Genomic DNA, 15,346 nt, shown 5'->3' on the forward strand with positions numbered 1-15,346 from the left:
TGGATGAATGGATGAATGCAAACACAGTGCACGGGCCGCCACTGCAGGCCCGTGTTGTAGCTGCCAATAGGGCAGTTCTCGCAGTTTGCAAACTGTTGCCTTGATTCTGGCGCACATGGAAATGAACAGGGGGTTGGGGGCAAAGCAGAATTGAACGGGGCTGGTGAACAGGGGCAGTGGGCATGGCATGGCAAAGGCAGCAGGCAAACAAAGCCTGCAGAACAGGGCCGCTGCAGGCAAACACAGCCGGCAGATGAACTGGCTGGCACAGGCCTTGAAGTAAACAGCTGCTGATGATCCAGCCGGCACAGGCCTTGCAGCAAAACAACAGCTGCCGATGAAGTGGTCTGGCACAGGCCTTGCAGCAACGCAGCCAGCAGATGAAGCTGGCCAGCCTTTGCCGTTCAGTGGAGGTTGGTGGAGGGAGTGCGGTGGTGCTGGCCACTCGGAAGGCGGGCTCGGTCCTGCCCTACGGTCTCCCTCCCACCTATCGCCTTTGCCTGTCACTGTCCATACCCACTGTCTTAATTTGTAAAACCCAATTTAGCCCCAACTTATTTTTTTGTTGTTTTTATGTTTTTACTTCCCCCTACAATTCGTCCCCTAACCCCCTTTACTGTCCTTGTTCGGCTAACCTATCCTGTCACCTAGCCTACTCCCAACCCCTACGTTCCCTTCCCGGAGGGGAATAAGGGAGAGCTGGCATCCTGTGTCGAGGCCCAACGAAGCCTCAGGATGGCCTCCCCAGACTTCAGCGATCGATAACACAAAGTGGGTCCAGCGGCCCATAACGAGAGCGAGGGGATGGATGGTGCGGAGGAGTACACTTCCAAATCTACCCTAACCATTTAACTGTTAAACTACCCCGGGGCTTTCAACAAGCGCCTCTCGCTTAAACTATTGGTTCTAACAACCCAGATTCCCGTCGCCTGTGTTGGTGTCCTCTCAAATTTCGGGCCTCGCCCCCCAATTTTCTTTCTGTGCCCTCACACGGTCTCATGGCTGGGACGCGTGGCAGGCACTACCCTCTGCCGAATCTCCAGCTATGGCACGCCCGGGCACTACACTGCCTCCGAGCCTACCAGCTCCATAAACACCGGGGAGTGCCCCCCATGGCACCTCCCCTGAAATGCACACGTGGCAGGCTGGCTTCCCGGGCCCCTTTCCGAGGGTCACCCATGCCCACAACACTGCCGACGGGGCTAATGGCGCCCCGGGCCCCCGCACCAAGCAGGCATACCCATGCCCACTACGCTATCCCGGCCCCCCATGGGCCCTTGGCCTACCACGGCCGACTAGCCTGGTGCCCGGGGTACCCACTCAGCGATACTCACCTTTCGCAGCCATGCTCCCAGCCCGTCAACAGGGCTCCTGCAGCCCTCCAAACGGGTTTCGAGCCTACACTCCCACCAACAGCAAAACGACCTCCATTTTTGTTAATTTCACTAACCCCCTAACTCACTTTACACTGACCCCGGTGTCCCTTGGGCGGGAGTCACTCCTCCCCCCAATCACTCATCGTACCATGCATTCCCCATTCGCTCCACTCACACAGACCCGCTGGCCTCACTCACTCACCAAGCACATGTACTCACCTCACAACCCACAACTCTTCAACACACAAACCGCTGAACTCTGCCATCCTTCTAACTACCTCCCCTAACTATCTCGTGCTCCCACATCGTCCCTTAAACTACAGCACGTTCCTTTTAACACTACGCAACTAAACTACGTCCCCTCTACACATTCAAAGTCTGTCCATGTCTCCTAATAATCCCATCCTAAATCTGGCTACAATGCCTCTAACTAATCGATTCCACGGACTCCATGAGGACTTACCCCTGCCCCATGAAGTCGGTCTAACTAAGCTAACCCTTCCCCCTCACTAGTTTCCATCCTGTGCCCAGGTAAGGGGGTCTTCCACCCCTTGCCCGGGAATCCTGTTCACCCGGAAGCGAGGCTTGCTGTTTTTTCATTTATTTATTTATTTCACATGCGCGGAACCAGCGCTAAAACTCACAGCTCGCGCACTTTGCACTTTCCCGTGACGTCATGCAGCTGCACGTGTACCTCGTCCCTCCTTGGACAGTACCATCCGGCAGGGATACCCCTCCTGCCGGATTCCAACCCCATGTGCAGCCATGACGTCACCGTGCGCATTAAAAACACAAGCCCCACGTCTCGAGGGGTTCCCCACGCGAACACATGTGCTTTGGCCGTTGGAGCTTAACACACCCGCTCGCGTGGAGAACCCGTCCGGTCCAAATCCGAAATCCTGCCAAAACTTTGTTCCTCCGCGGGATCGGCAAATCCACCGCGTGCGTTTCCGGACCGGGACTTCACTCCCGCAAGCGAGCACGTGGGGGCCTCGTGCGTTGCACAGCACGGACCTCACGTTCGCTGCTGGGTGAACCCGGCACGGTCCCCGAAACAGCTACAGCCGCTACCCAGCTTTTGTCCCTCTGTCGCCGTCGTCGTCTCTATTCGACACACGCACACCTGCGTGTTACGACGCTCACACTCCACTTCATTACATTCACACTGGGAGACGCGGCTGCATGCTCACGCATGCCGACCGACATCTCCCTCACATACCGCTCTCTCACACACACGGTCTCCCTTGCACTCGGCCGTTCACTCACGCATGCCACCTCCCTCGCACACTTGGCTCAACTCACTCGTGCCATTTCCCTCACACAAACCATACCACTCACACACGCGGGGGAACTCGCCCGCGGTGCCTCATCCACACACGGCGTGCTGGGAAGCACGCCCTTCTGCACACTTACCACCACACCACTCACACACGGGGTCGCTTCCACACACGCCGGCATACTCACACCTGGGGTCTCGTCCACACACGGGATTCATGTCCCCACAAGGGTCTCCGGGGCCTCTATACCCCCCAAGCTCTCCGTGCACCTGTCCACAGCACCCGTCCCCTCGAACTCGCAAAGCACGACCGAACCCACCTGGTCGTGATTCGCCTCAAGGGGGCATACTCCCTCCCTTCGTTCCTGGAGGAGGCCATCCAGCTGCTCGCACTGGGTCTCCACCCAGTCCGCCAGCTCCCCCTCATTATCCTCCCCTACCTCCGTGTTTGTGTGTGTGTCTCCAACCCCGTCCGATTCACCCTCTATCTCCCGTGTCTCTATTATTTCCTTCTCTTCCGTTATCTCCCTTGTCTCAACGATTATTTCCGTCTCTTCCCTTGTTATCTCCCTCGTGCACGTCTCCGTCACCCCAATTAGTTTTTCCCTCTCGGTCACCGTCACGCTTCTCGCCCAATACGTCCCCCGAATTATTTTCTTTGTTCCCGCCTTCACCGCGGGCCTGACAGCCATTGCACTCCCATCCAGCTCGTTCGCTCCCACATGTTGCGTCGCCATTTTGAGCTCCGCTGCCATTGCCTTCATGCCCGCCTGCAGGCTTCGGCCCATGTTCTGCGTCTCACCCCGCAGTTCTTTCATTTCTTCCTTCATTTTGAGTGCGTTTGTTTCCATATTCGCCTTCACTTCGTTCATTTGCTTGTTCATGCCTTTTATTTCGTTTGTGTTTGTATCCATTTTCATTTTCACTTCGTTCATTTGCTTGTTCATGTTCGCATTCATTTGTTGCGCATCCGCATTCATCTTTGCCAGCATGGCGAATAGCTGGGCCATGTTGGGTGCGCTTGGGTGAGCCGTTTCGGCAGGGATCGGGGAAGGGTTTTGGTGGAGAGGGGGAGGGAGGTGTCATACACCGCGGCCGCGGCCGCACCTATTTCGGGCTCTGGGTTCAGTTGGGCGAGTTCGTACTGTACAACCAACATTTCCTGCTCGGGGTTTTCATCCTGGACCATGGATTCTACACATTCTAAATCCATTTCTAATACCCCCGGCTCCCGCTTGCCTTGAGACGCCATCTTATTTCTCGTAAAGGGTTAATTTGAATCGCTCGTAATTTGGAGGGAATCGGGGGTCGCTCCTCTCACCCCTGGACCGATTCCTGTGAATTTAGCTGGAGACAGGAGAGCCCGTTTTCCCACTCTCCGACACCAGTGTCGCGAGGAAGGGGGATGAGTTTGTGTCCCACGACCTGACACCAGTGTTGCGAATTCGCGCCCGCCGGCGTGCGAGCGGCCACGTAACTCGAATCGCGGCACATCGCCCACCGGACGGACAATTCTGTCGTGACCCTCTCGGACTAACGCCGGGAACTAGTCACGGGTGGGCCTTTCGGCCTCACCACGATCGTGCCAATCGGCCCCCCGCGTGGGATAGGGTTGTTCGCCAAATTCGACCTACCTAAGTACCCACACGGAGGGTAGACCGGGCGATCGCACGTCGCCGCAGGTCGACTCCGGACACGGGCCACTTTAAGCGACCCGTTCCGTACTATCGGGATAACCGAGCGGTGTTATCGTCAACCTCGACGGTTCCGATTAATTATCGGGCGTATTTAGCCCACTACCAACCCTTTACGTGAAGTAAGATGGAGATTCAATTAAAGAAAAGACAAAGCGAAACGGGAAAAAAAGTTCAACATCAGGCACATTTATTCCGCGGAACACGGATAGCACACATATACAATTACAACAATTATGCACCAAAAGCAATTGCAAAAGAAACACAACAATGCAGATTGACTACCGACTACGCGAGCACACGGCAACACTTACACAGTTTTACTTTACAGACGTCGCCGACAACACATATACTCAAAAGCAAAAGAAAAAGGGCCACCCTCAACGACAAGGGGGCCGACGTGGTCTGTGGGCGCGAGACCGGGCGGAGCCTACCCGTCTTGTGATGAGCCGCAAATGTCGCGGCGGTGCCCCGACTCTGTGCTCCTCCGCGTGTTTCGTTGGCACTGATTGGAATGGGGTGGGAACGGGGCCCCCTTTCCGCACTATCTCAGCGCGGGGGGAGGGGGGAAGGGGGGAATTGTTGATGCTCTGGGGAAAGAGGATAGCTGGCTTGTTTGGGTCCCGCGACGAGCGACTCCACTGCGACCTCGACCGCGTTCCCGGCTTCCCCTCTCTGCAGCTCCCCGACAGACTGACTCTCCTCCAGACCCGTCTTGACTGCTGCTGCCACACTCCGCCACCGCCACACCTCTCCAACTCGCCCGAGCCCAAAAACTAAACTGACTGAATTTGCCCCGCGCTCGGCGCTTTATAGTATGGCAGGAGAACCCATATGCAAATTCCGGATCAGGATGAGCTCGGGGGCGGAGCCACGCTCGCCCATTGGATGGAGGAAAAGTGGGCGTGAACCTCCCCTGATCCTCGAATTTGCATACATTGATTCTACTCCGACGCGCCTGGAGGCGGGGCCAAATTGCCCCGCGCTTAATGATTGGACGGATCGGAAGTGGGCGTGTATCATTCCTGATCCGACCTCTCCTCGGAAAGGCCGCACTTTGTACTCGCGGCTCAGCGCGTGCCCTCTATGAGTCCAGGACAGCCTGACGCTCGGTGCCCACAAGCGGTGCGGGAATGGCGGTAGAAGGAGGAGAGGTGAAGGTGGTGGATGGTCTAAAGTGGCGGTCCCTGGCCACGGTGACGCTTGGAATGGTGGTGATGCGATGTTTGCGAGAGCGAGTTGTGAAGGTAAAGGTAGTCGCTGTTGGCGTTGTTGTTGTTGTGAAGCGGCGTTGCGGTTGGTGGTTGTTGTGTGATGGCGGTTGAGACGTGGTTGGTTCAAAATAAAGATAGAACAGAAAAACGGCTATCTTAAAGGGTCGCAGCCCGAATGGTTCACATTTATTCCCTCTAAACAACGGGTTTGGGGCTAACTACACATGTACTTACAGAGATATCTCACCTACGGGACCTGAATGGTGGTTTGCGAATTTCCTCAACCACAACAATATATATATATATATATATATATATATATATATATATATATATATATATATATATATATATATATATATATATATATATATCTTCTTCTTCTTCTTCTTTTGGCTGTTCCCGTTAGGGGTCGCCACAGCGGATCATCCGTATGATCCGCATTGTGATTTGGCACATGTTTTACGCCGGATGCCCTTCCTGACGCAACCCTGGTCGCCTCTTACGACACAGGGATATGGTACACCTATTTTAACCGGGGTATACACCGGCCCAGTATACTGGTATTCATTTCGCCGACCTCGGAGGGATGACAGGCTGAGTCAACCCCCTGGTGTATTAATTCAGTGGCCCAACGGGGCTTGAACTCAGGACCTTTTGGATCCCAAGCCGTTGCCCTAACCACTGCGCCACCACCAGGCTCATATATATATATATATATATATATATATATATATATATATATATATATATATATATATATATATATATATATATATATGTATATAGATGTATGTGTATGTATATATATATATATATATATGTAAACAGATGTTTGGTACTACAGAACTTTAATATGGATACAAATAAACACGACTTTATAGTGACCGAAGCTTTTCATGCTGCACCTATCAGGGTAAAAAATCGCAGCAAGTGAAGAAGGAAGTGAAGGTGTGTGCTTGAAACGCAGGTCACAATAAGGTAGACGCTGATTGGTTCAGCCGAAATAACGTCACGGGCAATCCGAACGCCCATTGGTTGGCTCATCATCTTCACCCCGAGCTCCCATTGGCTGGAGCAGAGTTTGTCGATGATTGACATTTGCAACCACATCCTGGAGAGAGGGGGGATGGGTTTCCCCAAAGGTCCATTCACCATTTGTTACTGCACTTCCCTTGATCTTTCCATGCTGAAAGAGACACATAGGTCATACAAATTCCTTTTGACGACATAGTTTTGGATCGGTGGTAAGGATGAAGGTTGCTTCCAACATACGTACTGAAACGAGCTCCGACCTCGGGTCAATATCCTGAACATATCTGCATTGTTCTGCATTATCCTGAACATATCTGCTCCGACCCACCTCCAAGGGAGGCTTGGGAACTGTCCGTAACTGCCCACATTTTTAAGCGCTTATCTCGTGAAGGTACCAAGCTTTACAGGATGGTACCCTATTGTTTTTGTACAGATGAATAGTGTGGTAGATGGGTTTTTTTAACCATTTGTGTGTGTGTCTGTGTGTATATATATATACACACATGTATCCAGTGTGTGTGTGTGTGTCATAAGTTTTTACCATTTGAGCTTTTGTCATCAAATTTTCAACAAAGCTTCATTATGACAATATGGAGAAGACAAATTAATAATTTTGTCGAAAGGTCAAAGTCACATAAAATCGTTAATTTTCATCCGATTGACCTGAAATTTCAATACTTTGCAAGTTGGATCACTGAATTAGTTCACCAATCAAAAGCTGGAAGCCGATTGTTATTTTTTTTAGAACAAAATGTCGAAAGTTAATGTTGCACAAAATATCAATATGTCGGTCATATCAAAATGTCAGTGGCCCAATATGACCTAATTCAAGTGTCACCTGTGTTCTGTTAAGAAGGTCAAAAGTCAAGGTCACAAAAGAGTCAATTTCCATTTGATTGACTTGAAATTTGAGCAGGGTTTGCATATTGGGTCACTGAAGTCGATTGCCTTTCAGGTCAAAAGTTCAAGGTCACTTAAAATCGTCCATCTTTTTATTATTATCGTTATTATCTTTTTTAGCTGTTTTCGTCATGCTTAACACACGAAAGAAAAAGTCTGAATATAAAGCAGACACAGACGGGCTTTGAATTTTGAGATGCTTTCTAGTTGTTATTGTGATTATTATTATTAATATTCTGCCATATTTAGTGTCACTTTTTTCAGAGACATTACACGGATAAGCTAAACACTTCACAGGGGTGTTGCAAGTCATGACATCTGACGTATACCCCCCAACAACTATGATGTGTCCAAATTCTTAGTGTCTACCTTGGATTTATGTCAAAAAAAACTTCACATAAATCGTTTATGGACCAGGGTGATTCAAAATTGCGAAGCAGTATCTGTAAGATAATATTGTCGGATAAGATCAATTAAAACAGACCATTTTTTCTCGCATCATGAAGTTGATGAATTTATGTTGAGAAAAATGGTAAATGCAAGTTATAGGCTATAGGAGAGAGGAGAGGAGATTGGGGACCATACTCTGTGCAGAGCGTTGGTGCTGCCGAGGCAGTCTCCTTGGCTATTGGACACAATCCTGGATGGGTCGCCACTCCGACACAGTATACCAGCATGCTGGCACTCATTTTGCCGACCTCGGAAGGATGACAGGCCGAGTTAACCCCACCTGGTATTAATTCAACAGCTGAGCGGGATTTGAACTCAGGATGCTCGGATCCAAAGTCCACCATGCGAGCCATTAAGCCAACACCAGGCATTTCGGCTATAGCTTGTGACATATCCCAGGAATTCTTCCTTTGCAACAAATATGTCATCCATAGCAACTGAGATACAAGTGCATATTTTCACAAATAAAAAACGTTTTTAGGTTTGTATTTTTCCAGTTTCAAAACTGCTCAATTTGAAGGTGCTCCAAGGCCATTTCATCTGCAGATGATACTGCTTAGAAGTACTGAACCTGCCTTTGGGCAGAACACAAGAATACAAATACGAATAATATATTCTGTTTCTTTCTGCTGCAACAATCTATAATATTATTCTGACATCTCCAAACAGGATAGCATTACATTTTTGTATTCTTTTTCGCAAAAGGAATATCTACTTGCTTACTCCCCACTGTGATTGTCTCATTCGTCTCCATATCCCTGTCTACCTGTAAGCAATAACTACCTGTGTGCCCTTCCCCAAAACTCTTGTAAAATATACTATAATTAATTACTTTATGATTTAAAATGGGTCAAATTTATTAGTGTCTCTTTCAAAGGATGGCATATTCCATGATGTCTCTCAGCTGAAATGTTTTCATCAATTTTGGCTCAAGCAGTGACCTAAACAAGACCGAAAGGGCTTAACGGTAAGCATGCGACCACTGATCCATTGTGACATTCCCGCACACTGTAGTTTATGGCAATAAATACTTTTAAGTCATCCTGGCCATCTCATTTTCAATTATCTTACCCTTCTTCCCACCCATGGTACACTGAATCATGTGGTGAGGCAGTTGCTCTGAAACAACTTCCCTTCTCTTCCTGGAAGGCTAATCTGACTTACTGCAATTGCTGTGCATTCCAAAAAGTCTGCAATAAGTGTGTGTCCAGTCTCAGGAGAGATAGAAAACAGCATCTGTTCAACCTCAAGAATTAACTTTCAAACTTGTCTTCCTCCTCTAAAACTTGGTGGTGTCTTGCTTGTTAAGGCGGTCTCTGGTGTATGCTCCCCTTCCATCCCTCCCCTCTCTTCAAATGGCACCACAGCCGACTCCGCTCATGTGTTAAAAACCTGCTGTGCTGCATTTGCACATCCTCTCTCAGCTATTTTCACCCTGTCCTTTGCATGAGGTCATCTTCCATCTGAAAGGACATCTACCAACAACACTGCATCACATAAAAGGTGCAAAAGCCGATCCCCTTAACAACAGACCTATCAGTTTACTTCCAACCATCAGCTCGATCATGGAATCCATTATCGCATGTGATATGAAAATCTTCCTTTTCTCCACCAACCTCATCTCAGATCACCAATTTGGTTTCAGTCCAGGTCACTCCACCTTGAACATGCTGCTTCGACTCACCCTACAATGGATGGAGGCCCTAAATGTCAGACATAAGATCAGGGCCATCTCTCTGGACATATCTCATACTTTTGATAGTCAGGCATCTTGGCATACTCTCCAAACTCTCTGCCTCTGGCATCCGAGGCCAACTCCACACATGGCTTACCAACTTCCTCTACTCTCACAACCAACATGTGGCTCTCAACGGAAACCTTTCATCTCCTCTCCTGTCAAGGCTGGAGTGCCCCAAGGCAGTGTGCTGGGCCCAGTCCTATTCCTGATCTTCATCAATGATCTCTCTGACTCTCTGGAAAATCTTCTTTATCTATTTGCTGATGAAACAATACTCTGCCGTAACATCCCTCATCCTTCAGACGAGCAGGCTGCAGCTTTTTACCTCTCTTCAGACTTTGAAAAAAAAAAAAATCACAAACTGGAAAACACTTGGAATATGTCTTTCAATCCTGAAAAATCTCACACTCTCACTATCTCTCTCCAAAAGGACCATCTGGCATAACCCTCCAATTAATTTTATTAACAATCCTCTTGAGGAAGTTCAGTCATTCATGAGAAATCCACATTTCCAAGTTGGCCTCCAAAGCCAGTCGTCTACTGGGTGGCCTCCTTCAGACAACCTGAACTCCTATCCACCTACAAGGCCTTCATCTGCAGCTTGATGGAGTATTGATCTCCCTTCTGGGTTGACTCCCCTGCCTGACATCTTTCGCAGCTTGATGCAGAGAATACCAAGGCCTTTAAGATTATTGAAATCTCCCACGATGAAGCCGAGACAATCGGCCTATCACTTTGCCATCACAGACAGGTCGGCGGTCTCTCTGCCTTCTACCGCTACCTTTCTGGTCTTGCACTCTCTGCTCTTTCCATGCATTGACAGTCCTGGACCCCATTTCCTGGACCCCATCAACCTCCTTCTTGTGAAAGTATGAAATCCAGAATAATTGCTCACCTCCACTCATTTGTTCCTCATTTTTCCCACCTATGCAACCAACTTCCACACCCTCTTCCTCATTCTTCTCTCCAGATTTTCAACACAGCTGTTCACCACCATCTCAGATTGTCCCAAATCCAAAATCATGATTTTTTTCTATCCTCGTTAACTTACCCCAATCCCTCCTCCTTCAAATATTCCAGTTTTTTCCTCCTGAGTTTTCTTCTGCATCCATCTTGTCCACCCCCATGCATCATCTTATCCACACCATGCATCCTTGCCTGTCCCCCCCCCCCCCCAATTCCTCCCCACACGCATTGTTTGTCCAAGTCTTCCTCGGTCTTGGCCTTGAACTCTGCTGGTGGTGTTCCCCCCTCTCTGTCACTACTGTTCTTATTGTCACGATGTGTCCTGATCCATTCCATGTACAAGTACTACCTCTTCCACAAGCCACAACAATGTATCCAAATCAAAAATCAAAATACATAACACCACCTCTTGTTTAAAACTCTTCTTTGGCAACTACAATTTATAGACCTTCACCAAATTTAGACTCTGGAAGGTTAGCTTAATAGTGTTTTCATAAACAGAGAGCATTGAAGATTGTGGTGCAAGATATGATGGATATTATCAGTTTTAGAGGTGGCATTGCTGGAAAAATGAGGGGAAATAAACAGCAAGTATAATTATGAAGAAACTGGAATGGCCCAACATTTTGTTACATGCTGATTATACCATTTCAAAAGGTGGTGAGGGGATGTGCGAGGTCAGGTGGTGTATGTTATAAAATGATATTTCTTTCCACCAATGCTTGCTCACGAGTTAAGATGTGACAACATAAGCACAGTTGTTTCGCACATGCCTCTTTTTGGTTGATAGTGGTTGTGGTTCATTAAACATAGTGGTTCATTAAAGTTTGCAAGACACCTTCAATGTAGACCTCAGCGGATGTGGAGTCTGAACCAACAGCATTGGATGCGATACAAGTGTAGCGCCCTGTGTCCTCTTGAAAAGCTTCAGCAATAATCAAACAGTGCAGGTCTCCTTGAACCTGGATTTGCATGTCTGGGGAATCCTCAACTCCTTTTCCCTCACAGAACCACCTGTACAAACACATCAGGTTGAGAGTGAAGCATCATGCATGTAACCAACAACACCGGGTAAGCTTGCAGAAGAATTGCATGTATTGTTCAGGATGAAAGCAGACATTCTCCGAGTCTGGTGTCTGAAAATGATTTAACTCTTTCATGAGCCTTACTTTGAAAAAATAAAAATAAAAGTGAATGGAATTATTATTCAATGAATGATAAAGTTTCAGTTAAAGATTTTCAACCACATTGGGTTTTATATTCATTACAAAATTTCATTATTCCATGATCAAATAACTTGATCATTGAAACATTTTCTGCTGAACCACTGCCAGCTTTAGGTATTGCACTGCTGAGATTCTGGAAGCATGATTAAACCAACATGTGCTGCTGATTATTTGAGCTGTGAATTGTTCATTTGGCAAACAATGTATAACTGCACATTTGATTGTTACTCGTACAAGAGAGAATTAACAACTGAGATGCACAGAAGGTAGGAATGTATTTTGGCATTTTATTCGCAGACATCAAGGAAGTGCTTTAGCAAAGGACTGGAGCTCATAAAATGGCTCATATATTATCTCTGTTTTGTTATTGGTCAATAATTTGGAAATCAATTTTTCAGATTATTTCACATATGAAAGCAGTTATCGAGTTGTTCAGCTTGACAAACTGCCAAAGTGAATGGTCTGACCTTTTAAATCAGTCGTCAATCCAGGAACATAAGCAGAATTTTTAAAGAAAGGGGGGGGGGGGTAGTTGTGCAACGTGCATTGCTAAATTAACGCCACATGCACAGGCAGAATATTATTAAAATAAATATTAAAAAATAAATAAAATCACAAAAAAGTTGTTTTGGGGAAAATCTATTTATTGCTATATTTCTGCCGTGAGCTGGTTTGAGGTGGGTGGTGGGGGTGGATGAGAGAGGGGGTTCCCAACCCAGGATAACCCCCTCCTCCACCACTTCGTCCCTGCAATCCAGCATCAATTTTGTACATCTGCAAGTAATCTCGCAGGGTCAGAGAAAACATTCCGAAACTTCCTTCCGACCTTCACCTTTAACCCAGCACATGTCTGCCCTGAGAATTTTTAGTGTCTTACAAGGCTGTTTGAGGTTAAAAAGAGAATTCCAGTTATAAATGAAGTCGTTTCGGTCACACGCGTGCACAGTCTGATTTAACTTGAGCAAAATGCACACAACCTGCGCTTTGAGTATGTGTGCTCATTCATTTTAGTTGCTTTGGTGTTTTATTCAAGCAATTATTCGCAAAACGCTTCAAGCATATGTATACTAGTAAAGCGGCATTTGCTCATGAAAAGGCATCCAATTAAAATATTATTTCTTTCATTGACTGCTTGAAGGGCTTTGTATAACAAGCAGGTTAACTGCAGGTCTGGTGAAAGGCCAGTTTTAGCGTCAAACACATGACAAACAGTGGAACAGCTGCTGTGTTGGCAAGTCATTTTCTATTTCAGGATGCTGATTTCACCTACAACACAAATCCAGCAGGGTAGTACTACGAGCCGCTTTTACAAAAGGGCAGGGTTAACACTCGTCTCCAATAACGACGTTCACGATAGCAGCAGAGAATAAACCTCAAGGATCAGGTCTTTCCATGTGCGTCATTTCAAGGTAAGAGGTCACGAGAAATCCACCTGTCTTTTGGCACTGTGTTGGCCTCATTCAGGTCCCTGCCCTATAATGTCCCTGGAAAGCCATTACAAAATGGGGTGCGTTGTAAATCATTTGGTGCATTTTATGGGTTCAGAAGTTCACTTTTTTCTCTTTCAGAAATTTTCAGAAGTCCTCCAAAATATTCAATGTGCCTGATATCAGATCTTGGAAGCTATAAGCAGATTCAACCCTGGTTAGTACTTCATTGGATAACTTTCATGGGTAGCCTGGTAATGGAAGCTGAAGGAGTGAAAGATACCTCATTTGCACATTCCCTTTTGAACTGTCTGGTCATTAATTTGTTCCTGGCAGACAAATATGAAAAACTGCCATTCTTGTGTGGTGCTGGCAGGGAGCGCTGCATCTCAGAGTACCACATCCTTCGAGTGGACATAGAAGTTGGCTCTTCCATCTGTGCATTTAGGTTGTGGACGTTAAGTATTCCAATGTATAATTAGAAAGAATAAGCCATTGTGTACCAGTACCTTGGAGAAATTACTCAACAAGAGATTACATGGGACATGTAAGTTAATTTTTTAAATAAAAGGAAATCAAGAAGTTGATGTTAAGGAAGATTAAAGGTAATAGCAAGAATGGCATTGTGAATAGAAAATTGTAAATTAAGTTAACGTGATGTGAAGAAAAGATTGGCAGAATGGGCCAATTGGCATTCTCCTGTGTTTCACGACATAAGTTTGCTTTTCACGTCAGAACTTTTCTAACCAACATTTTTATCAATGGAGTAAGACAATAGAACATTGTCTTTGTGAAGGTTGCTGTCGGTCTGCATTGACAAACGGGCAAAATAATGGATAGAATGAAGAAAACGTCGATGGGAGTATGTTAACCATCTTGTGAAGTAAGAAGAAGCTTACCTTTCTTTTGTTGAAGCAAAAGTGGATTAACAGCCATCATTTTGTTCCGGTGAAGGGTTAAAGCACAAAATGTCTCCTTCTTGCTTCCGACCATGTATGGTTAGCATATCTGGATCAACATCCTGTTGATTCAATTCCCATGCAAATGGAAATTTTAAAGGACTCCCCAAAGTGTTGTGTTACAATTGATATCATGTATTATGGTTTAACAAGCGATACTAGAAATACACTTGGGTTGTTTCCGAGTGTACAAAGTTCAGTTTGGTGGATCTAATTGTTCCAGGCTGTTGCTTCGAAAGGTATAGACGTGTGGGGCCCAGTGCACTCATGGGAAAATGTAAAAGATGCTCCGACCTAACAGTGCAATTAGAATAGCCAAAAATCAAGTTGTAAGGAAAGAGTGCACATGCACATTAGTTTTATGGACATTAAAAAAAATCTTTTTAAATTTCGGTTTGGAAATGATACCGATGCTTTGTAGAAAATATTGTCATTGAATGATTTCAAGCTTTTAAAATTTACAAATGCTACAGACCTTCATGGTGCTGGTTTAGGATTGAGAAGTGTTGAGTGGAGTTTTAACCGATCTCTCATAAGGCTATTTCTAGAATAATAAGGTATGTTTTACAAACGTGGAAGAAAAGTAATGTCAAAAATAGTCTCGTCCCAATTTGAAGGCAATTTTTCTGATCTTTAAAAGTTTTCGAATAATTTTTGAAATAGACATTGAAATAAACAACAGTGAAAACGAAAAACAAACAGCTAAAATATGGTGAAACTAGAACAACACTCAGTAGAGTGCATACCCCCCTCCCCCTCCCCCCACAAGGCTGTACAGTTTATGTGTTGTATCCCACTGATAGGCTGGATCTGAATCAAGACCTGAAACAAAATCGAATCGGCTTCTTCTTGTCACCTAATCAACTCATCCACCAAGTTTTGTTATAACCCGTCCAAAAAATTTTGAGATACGTTATTTATCATTTTTGGTACTATCTGTAAATACAGTGAAGGTAATTAACTGCGCACAGACAAACAGCAAACACACAAATGAATTTTTTTTTTTAAGTTCTCATTTCCGGATGAGGATCGAAACCAAAATCAAAACAATTCGTCATTGGCAGACACCCGACCTGTCCACTAAG

The 15,346-nt window shown here is 46.2% G+C and overlaps 1 protein-coding gene across 7 annotated transcripts in view; it reads right to left on the bottom strand.

Annotated features, from left to right (window-relative positions):
- LOC147026493 (palladin-like) overlaps positions 1-15,346 on the bottom strand; it is a 264,027-nt gene that overhangs the window by 209,978 nt on the left and 38,703 nt on the right. For all 7 annotated transcript variants that reach the window (XM_085881959.1, XM_085881962.1, XM_085881961.1 and 4 more), the window contains exon 3: positions 11,488-11,663. In XM_085881959.1, the coding sequence (XP_085738085.1) occupies positions 11,488-11,663 (176 nt within the window). The remainder of the gene's footprint in view (positions 1-11,487; positions 11,664-15,346) is intronic.

Source organism: Eptatretus burgeri, chromosome 5 (genome assembly GCF_056783735.1).
Source record: "Eptatretus burgeri isolate ZD-2024b chromosome 5, Ebu_testis_v1, whole genome shotgun sequence".
Lineage (NCBI taxonomy): Eukaryota > Metazoa > Chordata > Myxini > Myxiniformes > Myxinidae > Eptatretus > Eptatretus burgeri.